This window comes from Dipodomys ordii, unplaced genomic scaffold, assembly GCF_000151885.1.
Source record: "Dipodomys ordii isolate 6190 unplaced genomic scaffold, Dord_2.0 Scaffold79, whole genome shotgun sequence".
Classification (NCBI taxonomy): domain Eukaryota; kingdom Metazoa; phylum Chordata; class Mammalia; order Rodentia; family Heteromyidae; genus Dipodomys; species Dipodomys ordii.
The window spans coordinates 948287-971022 of record NW_012267295.1 but is presented as its reverse complement, the minus strand read 5'-3'; the positions used below and the strand labels follow the sequence as shown (position 1 = coordinate 971022).

General features: G+C 42.3%; 1 protein-coding gene across 1 annotated transcript in view; it reads left to right on the top strand.

The window, feature by feature from the left end:
- The window catches only part of Mei1 (meiosis inhibitor 1), a 64543-nt gene that overhangs the window by 11306 nt on the left and 30501 nt on the right, over window positions 1–22736 (top strand). Inside the window, exons 6-17 of the mRNA XM_013024775.1 lie at window positions 534–733; window positions 2663–2793; window positions 5761–5875; window positions 7908–8024; window positions 8997–9096; window positions 9205–9343; window positions 11652–11743; window positions 12726–12867; window positions 13854–13965; window positions 17435–17495; window positions 20466–20563; window positions 21673–21841. Of these exons, the coding sequence (XP_012880229.1) occupies window positions 534–733; window positions 2663–2793; window positions 5761–5875; window positions 7908–8024; window positions 8997–9096; window positions 9205–9343; window positions 11652–11743; window positions 12726–12867; window positions 13854–13965; window positions 17435–17495; window positions 20466–20563; window positions 21673–21841 (1476 nt within the window). The remainder of the gene's footprint in view (window positions 1–533; window positions 734–2662; window positions 2794–5760; window positions 5876–7907; window positions 8025–8996; window positions 9097–9204; window positions 9344–11651; window positions 11744–12725; window positions 12868–13853; window positions 13966–17434; window positions 17496–20465; window positions 20564–21672; window positions 21842–22736) is intronic.

Genomic DNA, 22736 nt, shown 5'->3' with positions numbered 1-22736 from the left:
TTTTATTATAAATTTTTATTTTTATTTTTTGTGAACATACTGTACAGAGGGGTTACAATTACATGGGCAAGATAATGAGTACATTTCTTATCAAGCATTGCAGCCTCCTCCTTTGTTTACCCTTCACATCCCTTCTCAGCCTCCCCCCATCCATGACCTTCATTTTGTGTAGGAAGAGGATATAGTACTTTCTTCTATCAGTGAAATACTGACATATATTTTATAGAGGATTTATCCAAGGGTTAAACCTTTAAATTTTCTGAACTTTTACTCCCCACTTCCTTCCCTCCCTCCTCCCACCTACTAGTGGCACTGCAGTTTGAACTCAGGGCCTTGTGCTTACTAAGTAGACACTCTACACTTGAGCCATGCCTTTAGCACTCATTTTCTCTTTTGATAAAACATTCAGAAAGCATTTATTAAAAGGGGGTACAAGAAATTACCATCATATCCTTATTGGGGATAATAGTTGGAGTTTTATATCGCAGATGACATTGTGAGATTTCTCCTCTGGTTGTTTTCTGATCAGGTAGCCTGATGGAGCACCTATCGAAAGGGTTGGTATACCCTAATGAGGCGGTGCAATCTTCCATCTGTTATCTCTATGGGAAGCTCTATTCTTCACCAGTAGCAGCCAAGATGCTTTCAGGCCATTTCCGGGAGAAGTTGTGTCCACTTTTCTTTTCTATCCTGGAGAGTGCCCAAGCAAAGGAGCTACAGATCAATTGCTTGGGTGAGACAATGGAGTTGAATGAGAAAAGGAGAGCAAGCTTTTCAGCGTTTGCTTGAGAACTTGTGATATAGCTTCTCTAGTTGCAAGGGGTGTGTGTGTGTGTTTGTGTGTGTGATACTGGCATTTTGAAAAGGTAGAAGCCATAAATTTGGGAGATAAGATGCAGAGGCTGTGTGAAAGATGCCTACAGTTGGTGTGGCATCTTAACAGTGTTGTCTTTGGGAGGAAAGAAAGTAGGACGCTACCTCAGGCCATTACTGCCAGTATTTGCTGCCAGTATTTTGGTCGGTTGTGAACTCTGGGCCTGGACACTGTTCCTCAGCTCTTCAGCTCAAAGCTAGTGTCTTACCACTTGAATCACAATGCCACTTCTGGCTTTTTTCTGCTTATGGTGGTGCTGAGGAATCGAACCCAGGGCCTCCTACCACCGAGGCAACTTCCCAGCCCCCAAGTTAATCTTTATAACAGGCACGTTTCTTGTCAGAAAAACCTCCCATGGCTCCATCTAGCCTCCAGGGTAGAGTCAGGGTTTCTCTTCTTGTTATTTATGGCTTTATTTCTCTTCTCTCCCTTCACTTTTCCCCTTTAATATTTAATATTCTGATTTGCAATGTTTGTCTACCCGTTAAATTATATGTCACATAGAATGCCTTGGTGGCATTCTTTGACATCCTGGATGTCCTGGATGGATCCTAGAATCCTTAACATTAACTTTCTGGTCTTTAATAGTGTAACTATTTCAGCCGGGCACCTGTGGCTCACGCCTGTAATCCTAGCTACTCAGGAGGCTGAGATCTGAGGAACAAGGTTCAAAGCTAGCCTGGGCGGGAATGTCTGTGAGACTCTTATCTCCAAATAACTACCAGAAAACCAGGAGTGGCACTGTGGCTCAAGTGGTAGAGCACTTGCCTTAAACTGAAGAGCTGAGGGACAGCGCCTAGGCCCAGAATTTAAGCCCTACAACTGACAGAAAAAAAAAAAAAAGCTAAGCAAGAGCTTGAGGTCCTGAGTACAAATCATGGTACCAGCACCAAAAAACAAACAAACAAAAACAAATGTTTTTTAAAAATGTTTTTATGAGATGAACTCCTATTGTATTGCCTGGGTTGGCTTCAACCTCTCAGGCTCAAGTAATCTTCCTGCCTCAGCCTCTTGATTGGCTGGGACCACTGGTTTATTCCATAATACTTCCATAATACCTGGCTTTGGGTGACTTTTTTTTTTTTTTGGTCTGAGACTGGACTTGAATTTGGTTCCTGACACTTTTGCTCATTGACTAGCACTCTACCAACTGAGCCATGCCTCTAAACCCTGGGTGACTTTTTTTTTTTTTTTTTTGCTATCCTGGGGCTTAAACTCAGGGCCTGGACACTGTCCCTGAGCTTCTTTTGCTCAAGGCTAGCACTCTACCACTTGAGCCCCAGCACCACTTCAAGCCTTTTCTGTTTATGTGATACTGAGGAATTAGACCCGGGGCTTCACGCACACTACAACTAAACCATATCCCTAGCCCCCAGATGACTTATTTTTATGTTTGTTTCCCACCCAGGAGTGTATGATCCATCTGTCAGTCAGAATACATGTATTGAGGTTCTGGTTGTGTGTCAAAAACAGGTGACTGATAATGTAGTAGTAAAACTGATATTATTCTTACATTATTCCCTTATATAACTTAGAATTCATTAAGAGTGATTATGATTGTCTACTGTTAAATCCTGTAGTCTCTAGTGTGGCACTTAGTAAGTTCTCATTAGACCCTTGTGGGAAGGCTGAGTGATAGAAAGCAAATCAGTACTTAAGGATTCCAACCATTCTTCTATTTACAGAGACAAGAAGTGTCTTGGGGGGGGGGCTGTTTTAGGGCTGTAACAGACATACTCCTGATCCTGTGCACCTCTCACCTCACTTTTTAACCTCTTTGCTTCCTAGGTTTGCTGAGGCAGCTGCTGAAGTATGACCTCTTTGTGTCCTTGCTTATGAGCAAGTCTGTGCTCGTGGAAAGTGCTAAGACCATCAAAGCGTCACAAGGAGAGACCTCACTGCCTTTGGTACTCAAAAAGGTAGTTGATGGGCCAGGGATGTAGCTTAGTGGTAGAGCACATGCTCATGATAGATGAAATTTGTTTTTTGGTGATCCCAGCACCATAACCAAAAAGTAGTTGTCTTGTGATTTGTAGTCCCTAGGTTCAATAACAAGAAATCCCAAGTGCTTCCTGAGTGTTTAGGATTTCTTTTCCTTCCTTCCTTCCTTCCTTCCTTCCTTCCTTCCTTCCTTCCTTCCTTCCTTCCTTCCTTCCTTCCTTCCTTCCTTCCTTCCTTCCTTCCCCTCTCTCTCTTTCTTTCTTCCTTCTTTCCTTCCCTTCCTCCATTCTTCCCTCCCTCCCTTCCCTCCCTCCCTCCTTTCCTTCCTTTTCATTGTCTCTCTTTTTTCCTCCTTCCTTCCCTTCTTCCTTTCTTTCTTTTCCCTTGAGATATTGGGGTTTGGTTTTAAGCTTGCTAGGGCAGGTGTGCTCTATCATTTGAGTCATACCCAACCTTCGGTTGTGAATTACCTTTTTTTTTTTTTTTAAATTTAGTGCTGATCCTGGGCCTTAAACTCTTATACAGCCTTCTTCCCTGTCCTGAACTTTTTTGCTGTACTACTTGAGCTACAGCTCCATTTCTGTTTTTTTTTTTTTTTAATTGGAGACTGGAGTCTCATGGACTTTCCTACCCAGCCTGGCTTTGAACTATGATCCTCAGATCTCAGCCTCCTGAGCCTCCTGAGTAGTTAGGGTTATGGGTGTGAGCCATGCATAATCTTATCTCTTTATCTTCCTCTTTGCTTTTGAGCTGCCTGAAAATGGAGAATGCATATAGCAACAGAAACAAAAGTATTCTAGTTGTTTTAATATAAGCTTCTTCATTTAGCACCAAAGACTTCTTTATCTGGATCCTAAGCAACCCTTCAGCTTCACTTGTCTCTTCCATCTTACAACCCAGCAAGCACTTCAACCTTCTGCATGTTGCTCTGGTCTTGAATGAGCTAGGTCATCCTTGTCTGTGCAGATACTCTTCCCTCAGTTTTTTCAGCCTTCTTCCCTCTTTGTTAATCCAATTAAGCTTGAAATCCCGAGAATTTCCTTTTATTTTTATTTTATTTTTTTATTTTTTGGGTCTGGACGTGGGGACTGAACGCTGGGCCTGGGTGCTGTCCCTCAGCTCTTCAACTCAAGGCTAGCGCTCTTACCACTTGAGCCACAGCGTCACTCCGGCTTTTTTCTTTTTGCTTATGTGGTGCTGAGGAATTGAACCCAGGGCCTCAGGCATGCAAGGCAAGCGCTCTACCACTGAGCCATCTTCCCAGCCCCGTGAGGCTTTCCTTTTATGTAGGCTTCTTTAGGGAGAATGTGTCCATCTGTCATGTGCTTTTTTCACATATTGTGATAGACTGATAGTGTAGGTCAGTATTCAGCCCAGGGCTGGAGAGAACTATGTAGCAGGAGGTAACTGACTAGACTTTTGGCTCCCTCTGCAGGAAGGAGGAGGAGCTCTGGTCAGAAGTGAGAAAGGGTTAGTACTGATAAAAATTGTATTGATAAAACTAAAGCAAACTGCTTCCTGGGGTGCTTCTAGAATAGTTCATGCAAGGCCTGTATCTCTAAGCTAGAAAACAAATATCACTTCCCTGTCTATGCATATTTCTCTGGTACCATACTGGAATTCCTGTTAATATATGGTTAGAATGTTTGATCCTGGGCCTAACAGGGGCAGCAGGACTTAGGAAAAGGGGTCTCACAGTCCACTCAAACAGTATAGTGCTGGTAGAAATAGTGATAAAGGACATTTTCCTGGGGAAAGAGAATTTGGTAGAGACAAGAATACTGGCTAAGAGGCTCTGGCCTCCACCTGTACGTGGAAACTTTGTCCATTGACAATGTAGGATGATCAGGACTTTATTTTACCGTCACCTTGAGCAAAACTGAAACTAGAAGAGCAAGTAAGATACTTTCCTTATTTGAAAATTTTAAGTGCTTGAACAAAAAAAGTAACAATAAAGATAAATAAGATATCTTGTGAGTTTGAAATTGCCTGAGCTACTTGGTGAGACCCTATCTCAAAAAAACAAAAACAAAACAGAAGGCCGGGCACTGGTGGCTCACACCTGTAATCAGAGCTATTTAGAAGGCTAAGATTTGAGGATCTTGATTCAAAGCCAGCCCTGGGAGGAGATTCTGTGAGATCCTTATCTTCAGTAAACTACTTAAAAAACTTGAAGAGACATGGATTCAAGTCCCAGAACCAACAAAAACAAAAAACAAAATGGAACTTAAAAAAGTAAATATTTGATGAACGTGGGCTTTGACCCAAGATCCTCAGCTTTCCAAGTACCTAGTATTTCAGGTATGAATCACTGGTTTCCAACTAACTCTATTACTTTTTATTTTTTTATTTCCTGAGACAGGGTTTTGCTGTGTAACTCAGACTAGCCTCAAACTTGTGATATTTCTGCCTTAGCTTTCCAAATGGTGGGATTGCAAGCATGTACCACAATACCTGGTTGTTAACTCATTGATAAACTGGAAAAGTGAAGCTAAAAATGGGACCTCCCTTGGCTTTTTTTTGTCATGGGGTTTGAACTCTGGGCCTGGGTACTGTCCCTGAGCTCTTCAGCTCAAGGCTAGCACTCTACCACTTGAGTCACAACATGACTTCCAGTTTTCTGGTGGTTTATTAGAGATAAGTCTCAGGGACTTTCCTGCCTGGGCTGGCTTTGAACCATAATCCTCAGATCTCAGCCTCCTAAGTAGCTAGGATTACAGGTGTGAGCCAGCAATGCCCAGCTAGTTTTGGTGTTTTTTGAGTGTCATTGGTAGGTTTTTACATTGTATTCTTCCATTATTTCTCACTTTGTTGTTCAGAGACACCTTTCCAAAATGAATAACTGTTCTTAGGGATGAATTGGGCTCCTGCCCTGATGTATTCAGGCTAGGTCTGCTCTCCTATTAGTGGTGTGACTAAGTTTTTTTTTTTAACTGTCTCTTCAGTTTCTTCTTTCCAGAGATGAGATCTTGCAAGTGGCAAGTACCCACTGTATAACTGCAGTGCTGGTCCACTCCCCAGTGAAGTATGCCCCTGCCTTCATCCATGCTGACATCCCAGGTAAGGGGGCAATTTAACATTGTCTCAGTTCCCCAGAGCTCTGACAAGAGCCTTGAGAGTCATAGCAGATACCTTGTCATGGAATCGTTGATAACCCTCACTGGAGGGATATGGTGGGGACAGGGGTCAGCTGTGTGTGAAATAGGCCTCAAAACATCTGAATTTACTTGCCACAGATTTACTACATGACACTGAATAATTTATTATTGACCTTTGTCATTTATTTGATCCTTTTTTTTTGTATATGAGCCTCTACTGGGGATGTGCCTTAGTTTTTATATTATTTTTAATTTTTTATTGTTATTATGAAGGTGATGTACAGAGGGATTACAGTTACATAAGTCAGGTAAAGAGTACATTTCTTTTTGGAAAATGTCATCTCTTCCCTCGCTTTCTCCCAGTTCCTTAGTTTTTAAGGCTTAAGGTTAGTATTCTAACATTGGAACCTGAGGTTGAGATCTAAGGATCACAGTTTGGGCCACAACTCTATTTCTGGCTTTTTGCTGGGTAATTAGAGATAAGAATATCATGGCCTTTTCTGTCCAGGGTGGGTTTGATGTGCAATCTTTGGAACTCAGCCTTTTGAGTAGATAGGATTATAGACATGAACCACCAGTACCAGGCTTATTTGATCTTCGAGCAAAAACTTAGTGTGGGTGGCAGAAATGCAAATCCAAAAAACAAAGGGAAGGGAAGTAATGTTTCTGTAAGAGCTATTAGGAACCAGGAAATACATCCTGAGACGCTAGCAAGTGTTATCATATTTAGGTGCTCATCTTTATATTTTATTTTTTTTGGGGGGGAGGTCCGGTCGTGGGGCCTGAACTCTGGGCCTGGGCGCTGTTCCTCAGCTTTTCAGCTCAAGGCTAGCGCTCTACCACTTGAGTCACAGCGCCACTTCTGGCTTTTTTCTTTTTGCTTATGTGGTGCTGAGGAATCAAACCCAGGGCCTCAGGCAGGCAAGGCAAGCGCTCTACCACTGAGCCAACTTCCCAGCCCCTATATTTTATTTTTTGTAAAGCAGGATTTCAACCCAGGGCTTGTACATTCTACATCAAGCGATATCCCCAGCCGATCTTTGTTATTTTATAGATGACTGATTTTTTTGAGGGGGAAGGGAGAATGCATGGAGATGGCCACATCCAATTACCTATTTTCTACAGAGGATGTGGAAAAGTGAAAATGTAGAAAATTTTGACCGGTTGTAAGTGATTATTGAGGAGAATTGAGGGTCAGATAAGGAATCAGTGATTAAAATCAGTAAGGCCAGTTATTGACAGAGGTAGGATATAAGGTCAATTTTTTTTGTCAGGGGTGGGGTTTCAGTTCAGGGCTTGGGTGCTGTCCCTGAGCTCTTTTTGCTCAAGGTTAGAGCTCTGTCACTTTGAGCCACAATTCTACTTCTTTCAGTTTTCTAGTGGTTAGTTGTAGATGCAAGTCTCAGGATCTTTCCTACCTGGACTGGCTTTGGACCACAATCCTCAGATCTCAGCCTCCAGTGTCCAGCAAGGTCAAATGTCTTTGACTCTAAAAATCCTTTTTTCACCACATGCTAGTGGCCAGTAATCCTGGCTACGCAGAAGGTTGAGATCTGAAGATTGCCTTTTGAAGTCAGACTGGGCAGGAAAATTCATGAGACTCTTATCTCCAATTAACCAGCACAAAACAAGAAGTGGAGCTGTGGCTCAAGTGGTAGAACACTAACCTTGAGCAAAAATGCTCAGGGACAGTGCCTAGGCCTTGAGTTCAAGCCTTAGGATTGGAGTGAGTGCACGCGTGCGCACGCACACACACACACACACGCATACACACACATACATGCACACACACACATACACACACACAGTAATAACTTAGATTAGAACCCTGAGGATACTTTCCAGATTTGTATGTGCGTTGATGACCATGTCCATGGAGAAGGGTACATGAACAGATAAATAGGAATATGCTATATAAATCCAGACCCTTACATCAGCTAAAGGACGTATCTCCTGGCTATCGTTTATTGTTTTCTCCTTTTCTCTCTGGCCAGAATTCCTCTTTGAGCATCTTTCTTCTTCCAGTGAAGTGCTTGTCTGGTCTACCTACAACTGCTTGATACTCCTGACAGAAGAACCACTCTTCTTTTCCAAGTGCCATACAGTATATGGTTGGTAGTACAGGTCCTGTGCTATCTCCCAGTCTTCTGGACAGCAATTTAGGGTTGGGCAGTGGTGGGCTTCCTTGGGGAAGGAGTGCTGGCCCTGGTTATTCCTGTCAGCTCAAACTCAATACCAGGTTTTTTATGTAAGCATTGATATCCATATAGTTCTGCTGTTTACTGGTTAGCAGAATCGTATACATTTAGACTCTAGCAAGGGAAGAACATGCCTATTAGCTACTAAATGAATTCCAGTTGATACTCAGCTTTGGCTTCAGTTCTATGATGCCCTTATCTGTCTATACAATAGTCTCTGAATATTGTTAATTTATACTTGTCTATCCAATAGTCTCTAAATTTTGTTAATTTATCCTTTCAAAGTCTCCTGAAATCATTCATATTTATGATCAAATATGGATTTTTAGACTAGAAACAATGATTCATTTTGTATTTATTCTATGCTCCTAGTCTGTACCAGGTATCAAACCTGGAGATTTAGAAATACGTATAATATGTTCCTTGCTCCCAGCAAGGGGAAAGAGGTATAAACAGGAAATTTTAAATTAGCTGATTTGTGTTGGCCTAAAGGGAAGCAGGAAATGCTCTGGGGAAGTTCACAGCTTTGCCCAGTGGATCAAGGAAGGCTTCCTGAGCGGAGCAGAGGTTCAACCTGATTTGTCAAGGGAGACTAGGAGTATGCTGAATGGGGAAGATGTGGACTGGTCAGTTGATGATCCCTATATACCTCATATGACTAGGCGGTAGCTGGGCTAGTATAGGGGACAGAGGAGACAACAGGAATCAGATGAGGGCCTGCCCTTGAAGATCTGTCATGTCTCATCAGCTAAGTCTTGTTAGTGTTACTCCATGAGGGGTCTCCCAGCTAGTAAGTGCTGTCCAAAGTGTGTCACCTCTCTTTGGGGGTAGTGGGGAAACTGTAGAACACTGATCGTTGGCCTGTGTCATGTCATCCTGAGGTAGGGATCGAGGCAGTGGTCAGGAGCCTTCAAGGAAGCTTGAAGATGACCAACACAGAGCTGCATAAGCAGGGCCTGCTGCTCTTTGCTGAAATTCTGACTCGGTGAGCAAACTGGTGGGACATCAGACTGTTGAAGGGAAATTGAGCTGGTATTCCTAGTGAGATTAAGATAGGAGTTTACCCATTTGCTTCTCATCTACAATTTGCTAGGCAACCAGAAGAGATCAGGCTGTTCACAAGTTCAGCTTTGTGTGGAGATGCTGGCCGTGCCCTCCAAGAGGCAGTGAGCAGTCCAGTCCTGGAGGTGGCTACTGAAGCAGTGAAGGCCATTTCTGCTTTCCTGAGGTGGGTGATCCTAGCAGGCTGATCCTTCTCCGGCGTGTACTTTAGAGGCTGTCAAGGACAGGCATCTTCCTAGGATGTTCTTTGTGTGTGTGCACACGCACACGTGTGTGTGCATAATTTTCCTTTGCCTTTTTCTGGTAAGAGTTCTTGTGATGATATTCAGGGCCAAGATGGATAATATAGGATAATCTTACCTCAAAATAATTTTCACAAGCACATGAAAACTTTACCAGGTTTCAGGCATAAAGACCTGACACCTTGAGTACCAGGAGTCTCACTATGTTTCCCTGAGCTCCAGTCTACATTTCCAACTTCTCAGGGCCCTGCTTATGTTTTCGCTTAGATAGCAGGAACACGGTCCTGCTTATATTTTAGCTTAGATTTTTAAACTCCAGAACTTTGAGAAAATAAGCTGCCATTGTTTTAAGCCACTCATTTTGAAGTAATTTATGATAGCAGGCCTAGGCAACCGGTAGCTACTTAAGTAACTACACAATATTTTTTTATTTGGTATCAATTCACAAATTCATCTTTATAAATTAAGTGGCCTCTTGGAGCTAACAATTAGACTAGTAAATGACTCTTGTCTCCACCGAGTCTATATTTATATAAGGGTTTAAATGAATCCTAAGTGTTACCTGTTCTTATTTATTCCATACACATAATGTTCGCCTCTCTAAAAATAGTTTTCTAGTCTCTTATAATCTCACAGAATAGGGAATTCACATTTGCTTAGCTAGTTTCCTCTTTTTTTGTGGGGGGGGTGGTCCGGTCGTGGGGCCTGAACTCTGGGCCTGGGCGCTGTCCCTCAGCTCTTCAACTCAAGGCTAGCCCTCTACCACTTGAGCCACAGCACCACTTCTGGCTTTTTTTCTTTTTGCTTATGTGGTCCTGGGGAATCGAACCCAGGGCCTCAGGCATGCAAGGCAAGCACTCTACCACTGAGCCACCTTCCCAGCCTAGTTCCCTCTTTTTCTATATAGTTTGGCTCATACTACTAAAATAAAGTCTTGTTCCTAATAACATTTACCTATTGATACTGATTTTCTCTATTGAGGTCACCAAGAGTTAGGTTGTTCTGTCTGCCCAGGGATCTTATCACTTATTTGAGAGCAGTGGTCTTTGCACCTCTTGATACACCTTCAGTTCCTCATAGTGCTTCTTTTACCAAGTAGCCCTAGATGGTGAAAACTTCTCTGTGTCTTTAATACACTTAACCAACATGGCTGGAGTTTATAAAGATTTGCTAGATATTAGATACTGTGCTGGGGCTAGGAAGGTGGCTCAGTGGTAGAGTGCTTGCCTTGCATGCATGAGGCCCTGGGTTCGATTCCTCAGCACCACATAAGCAGAAAGAAAAAAGCTGGAAGTAGTGCTGTAGCTTAAGTGGTAGAGTGCTAGCCTTGAGCTGAAGAGCTGAGGTATAGCGCCCAAGCCCAGACTTCAAGCCCATGACCGACACACACAAAAAAATATTATTTATGGCTTATGCTTTAGCAACTTAGAATCTGACTGATATGTATTGTCTTGTAATTGTTGGCTGTTAGTGACCCTATGGACTTAAAATACTGTCATGGTGAATGCTGATTATGGCTTTCAGGATTAATCTCTTACAACAGGCTAATGTTAACCTGCCTGTAACCTACATATACATACATCTGGTTCTGAGGGAGACTGGGTTAAAGTTTCCCCCTCTATTTTTTTTTGACTGTCATGGGGCTTGAACTTGGGCCCTGGGTACTATCTCTGAGCCTTTTCAACCAAAGCTAGCATTCTACCACTTTGAGCCACAATGCTACTTCCTCCCCTTCAGTTATTAAAAGACATACTTGGTTACATTTGCTAGGATATAACCTAGGTTCCCTAAAAAATTAGGTACATGGGAATGGCAGACAGTGTAAATAGAAGAGTTCTGAAGTAATTCAAGCACAGACTAGGACCCAGAGTCAGATCTTTTTCTTCTTTCTTTCTTTCTTTCTTTCTTTCTTTCTTTCTTTCTTTCTTTCTTTCTTTCTTTCTTTCTTTCTTTCTTTCTTTCTTTCTGTTGGTTGTGGGGCTTGAACTCTGGGCTTAGGTGCTGTCCCTCAGCTCAAGGCACAAATCTAGTGCTCTACCACTTGAGCCACAGAGTCACTTCCGGTTTTCTGAGTGGTTTATTGAAGATAAGAGTCTCATGGAGTTTCTTGCCCCAGCTGGCTTTGAACAGGGTCCTCAGATCTCAGCGTCCAGAGTAGCTAGGATTACAGGCTTGAGCCACTGGGGCTTGTCCAGAGTCAGATCTTAACCTATAGATTTCTTTATCCTTACTTCAGGGGCATGCCTGCAGCAGAAATTCAGAGAAAGCCATTATTCGAAGGGGAAAGTTCCTCCAGAGCACTCTGGAAGGATTTAGAAAAGCCTGCAGGTGAGGAGGACTCTGGGGATAAGGCAATAGCTAGGAAGGTAGGGGAGGAAGGTATTTAGACAAAAGATAAAGTTTTAGAAACAACATTTAATTTCTGATGCTTTACTGCATATTTAGAAGGCTTGGCTGGGGTTGGGATTGGAGATGTTTGAGGACAGAGTGTTTCAAAAGATTCTCTTTTGGTGATGTCTGCTACTGTGCCATGAGATTGTGTGTTAGTGACCTTTGTTCCTTTTCCCCAATTGCCTCTCACTGTAGCTATTCACTGAGTAAGATATTATTCACTTAACAGATGTTTGTTGTAGGGCTGGGAAGGTGGCTCAGTGGTAGAGTGCTTGCCTTGCATGCCTGAGGCCCTGGGTTCGATTCCTCAGCACCACATAAGCAAAAAGAAAAAAGCTGGAAGTGGCGCTGTGGCTCAAGTGGTAGAGCGCTAGCCTTGAGCTGAAGAGCTGAGGGACAGCGCCCAGGCTCAGAGATCAGGCCCCACGACCGGACCCAAAAAAAAAAAACAAAAAACAAAAAAAAAAACCTGATGTTTGTTGTATCTCCTGTGTAACAGGCAGGCTTAGTGCTAGCCAGAGAGTATAGAAAGTTAAGTTAGAATAACTCTTGTCCCCTGGAGCTTAGAGTCTTTTTGGGAAGAGATAGCTTTGAGTATCTAGGTAGAATTTGCTGGGCTGTCGGAATCCAGGAAGGTATTCCAGATAGAGAAAAGCAGCATAAGGAGAGATGTGAAACAGCAGATAGCACGGATGTTCGGGGAAGTACACATGCTTGGAAGAGTCATGTATGATGGGTCAACAGAAGGCTGGAGAGGTAGCCAAGGGCCCGATCCTCTCCTCAATGAGATCTCTTAGATTTTCCTCACATATGATGGTGTGAATATATTCCTTGGATTCTGAGCTCAGTCATCTGTTAGAATACACCACCCTTAGGTTGTATGGGTAGTAGTGGATGAACTCACATATTGATTTCTCAGATTGGCTGTGGAATTCCAGAATGAGCCTTTGGCCCAGGAGAATCCCTTTACAGCTCCCAGTGCAGAGAAGGAAGATACCCTGGAGGCTTTTTCAGAATTTCTTCTCAGAGCCTGTGACTCTCTATGTATCCCACTGGTGATGGTGAGTTCCTCTGAGCCACAGTAGCACGAAGCTTGGGAGAAAATTTGAAGATGAGTCAGGCTGACAGGCCCAGGTAGAAACAACTCAGTTGGCCTCAGTGATGTTATTTTTAAGATTTTATTATTGTTACTATAAACGTACAGAAGGATTAAAGTTACATAAAGTGATATTATTTTTGTAACTAACTTTTATTTGGTTTAAAAATATAATGTTTCACTATAAAACTAGTAGATGACTCTAAAGAAAGTAGAAGTCAGTAACAGTCAAATAATAAATAGGTAATGTTTACAATGTGATAATATATTACAATGTCTAATTTTATATTCATTACCTAATTTTATTCTTAAACATGGCCCTGGGAGTTGGGTGCTATAATTTTTGTAATATCTTGCTACCTCCCTCTTTAGACTCTCTCTCCAAAACAGGCAAGCATGCTACCACTTGAGCCATACCCCCAATCTCCTTTTGCTTTTGTTATATTTTCTACTAGAATCTTACTTTTTGCCTGCGCTGGCCTGAATCATGATCTTTCTGTTTATACTTCCCATGTAGCTAGCATGAGAGGCACACACTATTGTGCCCATATTTTTATTGGTTGAAATGGAGCTTTATGAGAATTTCTCCCAGGGCAGCGTAGTACTACAATCCTCCTGAGTAGCTAGAATTTCAGACAAGATCGCCATACCCCCTATTTAGAAAGCATTTGCTTTATAGCAGACCTCATTTGTTTCTGGGAGATAAGTCTTGTTACTCATTTTTGTTTGGAGAAGTGGGGACAGAAGTCTACAGAATAAAGTATCTAGTTTTAGCTTTTAAGTAGCAGATCTAAACTGTAAAATATAGGTTTGTAACTTCATGTTCTCTAGCTTGTCTTTTGCCCTTCAAGTAAAAGCAGTTAATCTACTGTTGTAAGATTTGATGTCAGTCTTTACTTTTCTTCTTTAGAGACTCATTCCTGGTGGCCTGTATTCTTTCTTGTGTTTTAGACATACTTGGAGCAGGCCACCCATCCAGCTTTAATGGAAACTTTTTTCTCGATTCTGTACAACCTCTTTGTCATCGTTCCTCACATGAAGGAAAGATTCTCCAAGAAGCTTGGTAGGTAGCAGGCAGTGTGGAACCTGGTAGAAAGGTACACACTATACGAAACTAGACTAGGAAGTGGAGCTGTGGCTCAAAGTGGTAGAGAACTGGCCTCGAATAAAATAGCTCAAGGATAGCACTAAGACCCTGAGTTCAAGCCCCGTGACCAACAAATAGAAATAAAAATAGGGGCTGGGAAGGTGGCTCAATTGTAGAGTGCTTACCTCACACGCACGAGGCCCTGGGTTCGATTCCTCAGCACCACATAAGCAGAAAGAGCTGGAAGTGGTGCTGTAGCTCCAGTGGTAGAGCACTAGTCTTAAGCTGAAGAGCTGAGGGACAGTGCCCAGGCCAGAGTTCAGGCCCCATGCCCAGCAAAAAAATAAAATAAAATAAATAAATAAAAATAGACTGGACAACTCAAAAAAAGCAGAAGCCATAGCATAGGATAGGCATTTTCATATTTGTTAGAATCTGTACCATTCTTTGTTCAGCATTCAGAAGAGGGAAAATATCCAGCACTCAAAACTCATTAAAAGCAGTTCTGCATTAATGCTTCTCTGTCCAAGAAGAGTTTAGGAGATTCCAATGCAGCACCCACGATACATTCCCTTTTCCATTACTTACTCTTTTTTTGGTTGTGGGGCTTGAACTCTGGGCCTGGGCGCTGTCCCTCAGCTCTTCACTTCAAGGCTAATGTTCTACCACTTGAACCACAGTGCCACTTCCGGTTTTTCTGAGTAGTTTATTGGAGATAAGAGTCTCATATACTTTCCTACCCGGGCTTGCTTTGAACCATGATCCTCAGATCTCAGCCTCCTGCCTGAGTAGCTAGGATTACAAGCGTGAATCACTGGCACCCGGCTTTTTGTTGGTTTTTGTTTTAACTGAGAGGTGGCTCACTGGAGAAGGATTTGATCTAAGAGGCAGTGGATCATGGGCTCATTTTGGGTCAGGGTCAGTGCAAGATGCCTGTAAGATGTCCCAGCGAAGATGTTAGGTGAATTGTTTACTATGTGTCAGATGTAGGGAGTGATCTGGTCTTTAGCCATAGGTATAGATATCAGCAGGATCCAGCCTTCCGTTCACTCAGTAGGTATTTATTGAGTACCTGCTGTATGCAAGGCTGTCATAGGGATGTGAATATGTCAGTGAATAAGACACAGCCCTGCTCTTATGGGGCTGACCCTCTAGTTGGGAGTTGGTAGGATTCCTCAGGAATGAATTCATTAACAATGAGATGGTTAAAGGGGCCAAGGAAAACTCTGGAGCAACATTTTATGCTCAGGAGGAAGGGGTACTAAAAGATACATGGAAGAAGCAGTTGAAGAGAAGCCATAAGAGTATGATATTAGGGAAACCAAATGAAGTGACTTTGCTAGCTTAGGGAATAGACAGAGGAGAAGTCAATACATCCTGGAGGTCAGGTGAGATGAAGTTTAAAAATGTTCACTGGAGTTGGCATCACAGAGGCTCTTGACTTCCTTAGCTGCAGTCATTGCTGTGGTGTGGCTGGATATAAGCTACACCACAGTAGGTTGCAGAATGAGTGTCAGCTAAGGCAGCAGAAAAACGCTGGACAACTCTGGATAGGTTTGATGAGAAATAAGTGGGTAGGGGAGTTGGGAAGGGTTTTTCTGTTCTATAAAACTGAGAACATAGAAGTGGTGCTGTGGCTCAAGTGGTAGAATGGGCTCCTTGAGATGAAAAGTTCAGGGACAGTGCCCAGGCCCAGAGCTCAAACCTTACAACCAAAATAATAATAATAATAATGATAATAATAATATATTATTATTATATTATAATAAAATAATAACACATTCCAAACTGTAGCTCAATATAAGAAAAAAAACTGAGAACACTTATCCTGATTAGCTACTCACAACAAGAGTAGTAGATACACTGTTGTTGGTCCATGTGAGTTAGAATTCTTGTCCATACTTATTGACATTGGGGAAATTAATTTTCTTATCTCCAATGCCTTCAGCCAGGATGTAGTGATAAGAATTCAATGAGATAATGTATATAGATCTGACATACATTATTTTTCCTTCCAACATTCTTCCTGATGTCATACTTCAAGATCCAAGAGGGTTCAGTTTTGGGGTACCAGATGTGATATGTAGAAGTGTGGATTTCTAAGGGCCAGTAGTGGGGAAGTGAAAGAGAAATCTATAGGGAGACCTATGTAGCATAAAGCCAGGTAGAACATTCTCAGGGAAGAGGGAAGAGGAAAGCAGGCACTGCTGGTCAAGAGAGGAAGGTCCTAGAGATACTCTTGTAGGAATTCTGGATCTCCCAGAGACGGCCAAGATCTGTTCCAGAAGGCAAGTAGGGACCTCTCCTTGGGGAGTTAAAAATTAGGATTGCTGGGCTGGGAATGTGGCTTAGTGGTAAGTGCTTGCCTAGCATGCATGAAGCCTTGGGTTCGATTCCACATAAACAGAAAAAGCCAGAAGTGGTGCTGTGGCTCAAGTGGTAGAGTGCTAGCCTTCAGCAAAAGAAGCTCTGGGACAGTGCACAGGTCCTGAATTCGAGCCCCAGGACTGGAAAAAAAAACAGGCCTGGCGCCGGTGGCTCACACCTGTAATCCTAGCTACTCAGGAGGCTGAGATCTGAGGATCGCAGTTCAAAGCCAGCCTGGGCAGAAAAGACCATGAGACTCCTATCTCCAATAAACCACTAGAAAACCAGAAGTGGCGCTATAGCTCAAGTGGTAGAGCGCTCACCTTGAGCTGAAGAGCTGAGGGACAGTGCCCAGGCCCAGAGTTCAAGCCCCATGACTGACCCAAAAAAAAGGATTGCTATACATCCTGAGGGATTAATTCTTTGCCAGAAGCTTTAGCTTCTCACATAAAATTAGATGATCCCAACATTAGCGCTGGTGAAGTAGGGGCTCCTGATTACCTGCCTGCCTAGGATCCTGCTTTTATAGGGGCCTGAGGCATGTAGATCAGAGGTGAGTATTGGCCATCTTAGTGGGGAGATTGGGAACATCCAGGTAGTGGAGGACCAGGCCAGGTCACCATTCTAGGCAATGCTGTTTGTCAGATCTCTGGTGTTAGTACCTATCACAGATAGGGATAAAGCACTGATGACTCCTGTTCTTCCTGACTCTGAAATGGTGTTCCTTTCTTTAAAAAACCCGGTAGAAAGGATAAAAGTAGAAGGCTGTCCTTCTTGGGGGACTGTACCAGACTGTAGTAGAAGATAATTAAGAAGAGGAAATGAACATTTTTTATCCAACACACTGAGCTAAGCCCTTGTTAGATGTATCTGCTCATTTATCTTAGGTTTATAACAGATGTCAAAACAGAGTCTCAGAGAAGTTAAATAACCTTTCACAGGTCATACTACTGGAGAGTGATGAAGCACATTTTGAATAGGTCTGTGCAATTCTGAAACCAGTGTTTATACTAAGACTTGGGAATCTCTTTAACAAGTCTAGTTTAATTCACTCTGCCTTTTTTCCACTTGTCTTAAGCTTCCTCATGCTTCATACAACTTACCCTGGAGCTGAAGGCCAAGTTCTACAGTGGCTCTAGGTATGTATGGTTCCAAGTACGATTAAATACCAGGGGATAACAGTCTTTTTATTTTATTTTTTTTTGAGACAGTGTTTGAGACTGGCTTCAAACTTGTGATACTTTTTCTTCAGCTTCTCAAGTGCTGGGGTTATAGATGTGAACCACCAGCATTGTTCTCGATTGGACAAGTGGAAATTTCTGGCTAGTGTTTGAGTCATTGGACTCTGATATGGTTGACAGTGTCAGCATTGGATAGTCACTGATGTATGAGCTGGTAGTTGAATTTTGTCTGTTCTGGTAAGGCTATCATTCCAGGTGATGTATGAATGGCCACCTGTCACATCAAAATGAAAAGGGTTCCCAGAGATCATTTGTCTAACTTCTCATTTAAATGGGGGAAAACTAAGGCTTCAAGATCAGGAATACAATATTCATCAAGTTACCGTTGCTCCTAGTCCAATGATTTCAGGGTGAAACTTTCATTCAAAGTATAAGTCGCTGCCTCAGTGTCTGTCCATTTGTTTCTAGAGCAGCCTTCTGTACAGTCTCATACATGATTTGTTATCTATTTCTGTATTTGCTAAGAGAATTTTTTTTTTTTTGGTCAGTCACAGGGCTTGAACTCTGGGCCTGGGTGCTGTCCCTTAGCTCTTCAGCTCAAGGCTAGCGTTCTACCATTTGAGCCACAGCACCACTTCTGGTTTTCTGAGTGGTTTATTGGAGATAAGAGTCTCATGGAGTTTTCCTGCCCAGGCTGGCTTTGAACTGTGATCCTCAGATCTCAGCCTCCTGAGTAGCTAGGATTACAGGCATGAGCCACTGGTACACTGCTAAGATATTCATTTTTTTTTAAACTCAGGGCCTAGGCATTGTTCCATGGCTTTTATGCTAGAGGCTGGTACATTACCGCTTGAGCAACAACTCTACTTCTAGTATTTTGGCGCTTTTTAGAGATAAGAGTCTTGTGGAATTTCCTGCCCAAGCTGGCTTTGAACTGTGATCCTCAGATATCAGCCTCCAGAGTAGCTAGGATTACAGGCATGAGCCACCAGTTCCTGGCTGGAAACTCATTTTTATTGTCCACATCCTACAAACAAGTGTGGCTATCCTTCCACAGTTCCAAATAGAATATCCAACATTCAAGAGAGGATTCCAGAATCCATCTGGATGTATAATTATAATTATTATTTGATGGTACTAAGGTTTAAATTTAGAACCTTGAGAGGAGGCACAGAAATGGAGGGACAAAGGCTGACAAGCGCAACAGTGGTACTCAGTAGATACAACATGTGGGTGAGGGTGGGAGGAGGAAACAGGTTGAAAACCAAGGAAGTGGTGACATTGCTTAAAAAGAAGTATACTCCCTACCTGACTTATGAAATGATAACCCCTCTGTACATTACCTTAATAATAACAATTAAAAAATTATGCTGAGTGCTGGTGGTTCATACCTGTAATCCTATCTACTTAGGATGTTGACATCTGAGGGTTGCAGTTCAAAGCCAGCCCAGGCAGGAAAATATATGAGTCTCTTATCTCCAGTTAACCACCAAAAAACCAGAAGTGGAGTTGTGGTTCAAAGTGATAGGGCACTAACTTTGAACAAAAGAGCTCAGGGGTAGGACTGAGTTCAAGCCTCATGACTGACCAAAATAATAATAATAATAATAACAACAATAATAAATAATTAAAATTAACTTAGGACCTTGACTTAGCTAGACATATACTGTACCACTAGAGCCACTCCTATCTCTTCTCTTCCTTTTTTTAAATTTTATTTATTTTTCAGGTAGGGTCTTGAATTTTTTTCCCAGGGCTGCCCTCAGACCCCAATCCTGGTACCTCTGGCCTCCTGCATAGCTGGGATTATAGGCATGTAGTGGAGGTGTGATTTCATTAACTTTTTGCCTGGGTTATCTTCAAATTTGCATTCTCCTGATCTCTATCTCTTAAATAGCTGGGATTACAGAAGTGAGCTGCTGTGCCTGGCTAGAGTCCTAATTTTCTATTAGTCCTCAACCCTCTCCTGGCCCAAGGACATTAAAAAATTAATTATTAAGTAGTTGTGCATAGAGGGGTACGATTCCATAAATCAGGTTATGCGTACAATAAATTTTGACTGATGTCACCCCTTCCATTGTTCTCCCCCATAAATCTCCCTTCACTCCTGCCCTCAAGTTACGGTGTTCAATTTTTACATAATGTGTATTGAATATATAATGACTGCATTTGATCACCCTCCATCCCTCCATTGTCTTCCCCCCAAAAAAAGCCCCCAAACATGTTTATGCTTCCTGGTATTCATTTTGTTCAACAGTTCACTAGTTGTTCAGAGGAGTTATGCCTTTGGATTCCTCCTCTAAATGTGTATCATCCTTTTAGTCTGTATGTATATGTTATCATGTATGTTTGTATTTTAGATCTAGCTTCTATATATGAGAGAAAACGTGCTGTTGGTCTCTCTCAGCCCGACTTACTTCACTTAACATAATTTTTTTCCCAAGGGCATTTTTTTTTGGGGGTCCGGTCCTGGGGCCTGAACTCTAGGCCTGGGCGCTGTCCTTCAGCTCATCAGCTCAAGGCTAGCGCTCTACCACTTGAGCCACAGTGCCACTTCCGGCTTTTTTCTTTTTGCTTATGTGGTGCTGAGGAATTGAACCCAGGGCCTCAGACATGCAAGGCAAGCGCTCTACCACTGAGCCACCTTCCCAGCCCCCCAAGGGCATTTTTTTGTTTGTATGGTTAGTAGCCTGCCTTGATTTATTTTTTCAATGTTTTAGTAAATTTATATAGTTTGAGTGCCTCCGTTATAACTATGGGCATCAGTTTCTATACTGATTTTTCATAACCGCCTTAGTGCCTACTGTAGTGTGACCATATTATAACTTCACAGGGTTCTGGCACAAAACAATGCCTTCAGGCACATGGCAGGGACAATGCTATCCGAGCCAAAGACTCAACACTGTCTTTTGTTTTGTCTTCTCTCAGTGATTCAAGCCTAAATCAAGTATGTTCCAGTTTCCTCTACTATATGTGCCTTAACCTCCTTTCAGCTCCAGAGAAAACAAGACCACCTTCCCAAGACGGTGAGATCATATCGTTTGTCCATTCACAAGGCTGATAGCAGTCTTTAGGCGCTGATGCATAATGAATCCATACAGTAATAAAATCTCATTGCTTGAAGTTGCCTAAAGGAATCATGGAATTATAGGCTGATACCTAAGGAGATAAAATAATAGATTCAAAAAAATATAGAATCTAAGCTTCAGGAACCTACATGACTTTCCCTATTTGTTCTTTTATGAAACAGATTTCTTAAGAAATGTAGGAATCTTTGCCTTCAGGATAAAATCGAAGTTTCTTTTTCTTTGGGCTTTGGTTTGAGGTGAGGTCTTTCTATGTATTCTAGGCTGTCCTCAAATTTGTGATCTTCTTGCCTCAGCCTCCTAAACCCTGGGGTTATATGCACATATTACCATACCTAGCTAAAATCTATGTTTTTTTCTTTTTGTGCGTAGTGGGACTTGATCTCGGGGCCTTACACTATTGCTTGGCTTTTTAACTCAGGGCTCACATTCCACCACTTGATTCATACATACCTCCACTTCCAAAAATCTAAATTTTTTAAACCAGCATTTAATGTTTTTCACAGTACAGCTGAATTATATCACATAATTCCATACCTCCTGGCTCATCATATTTGTTTACTAACTATTCAGTCACATGGAACAAAAACATACTGTATCCTCTCATGCTTCTTGGCATCTAAACACCTTGCTTCCTGTCTCCTGTACTTCTTTCTCTTCTCTACCTGTTTTCTGCTCACCACTACAATTCCCCTTTGAACTTCCCCTCCCCACCTCAGGTGACTTAAGTCACTTCTTCCATACTGGAGCATGGCTCTGATTATATGCCCTGCAATTATCTGATTGCAGGTGGGAAGAGAGATAGGACCTGAGCTCAGCCTGGGCTAGAATGAATATACATACACCAAATTAATGAATTGTATCATGTCCTTTTACACGATAACTTTAGTCTCCCCTTGCAGGCTGAAAACTGCATAAAGGAAAGGGAATGAACCTCTGATGTTCTCTATACTGCATGTATGCGGTATTCTTCATGTAGTAGCTCTCATGTGCTCCTTACTTACATTTTTGTGTTCTCTGTATGGTCTCCCCCTGCTGTGTCCTCCCAGAACTCTCTGCAGTATCTGAGCTCCTGCAGTATGGTCTGCCCCAGATAAGCAGCAGGACCCCTGAAAACCTTGCCTTCCTATCTGATCGTCAATATGTGGAGGAAGCTGCTCGCCAGAGGCAGTACTGCATCCTGATTCTCTTCTACCTGGCCTGTATCTACGAGGACAGGTATGTTCAGAGCTGGTTGTATGTATAAACGTTTCCATTTGTAGCCCAGTTCGGTACAATGAGCATTTTCGGTACAATGAGATGTCCAGTAGGGCTGAGGCTGAGTGCTGGGACACAGAGAGAGTGAGAAATTCGTTGTGTTCTTGAGAGACTTATATCTTGGAAAGGAAGCAGACACAGTGCTGAGTGCAAGAGACCTAGAATGTTAAAAAGTGTTCTTTGATATTTTTGAGGATGTTTGTGCACAGAAAAGAAAGTAAAAAACACTTTTCCCTCTTTCTTCTCCTTTTCCAGTGTAGGTACTGGGGCTTGAACTCAGGGCTTCACACTCTCACTAAAAAGGCTGACACTCTAACACTTGAGCTATACCTCAACTTTGGCTTTTTGGTGGCTAATTGAAGATAAGATAGAAGATAAAAAAATTCTTATTTAAAAAGTAATATTTATTATGAAAAGCAAAGTAATTAAGTATAAAGTTAAAATGTACATACTGTCGTTAATTATTATTATGTTTCATAAATAATTTGTCAATGCATATACAAGCACATCTAGTGTGTGTGTGTGTGTGTGTGTGTGTGTGTGTGTGTTGATTCTAGGTATTGAACTCAAGGATTGGGTGCTGTCCCTAAATTTCTTTGCCCAAGGCTCTAGCACTTTACCATTTGAGTCACAGCTCTAGTTCTAGCTTTTTTTGGAGATAAGAGACTCATAGGCTCTTCTGCCTGGGCTGGCTTTGAAACACGATCCTTAGATCTCAGCCTCCTAAGTAGCTATGATTATAAGCATGAGCCACCAGCACCCAGATTACTGCTTATTTTTTTGGGGGGGGGTCTGGTCGTGGGGCCTGAACTCTGGGCCTGGGTGCTGTCCCTCAGCTCTTCAGCTCAAGGCTAGT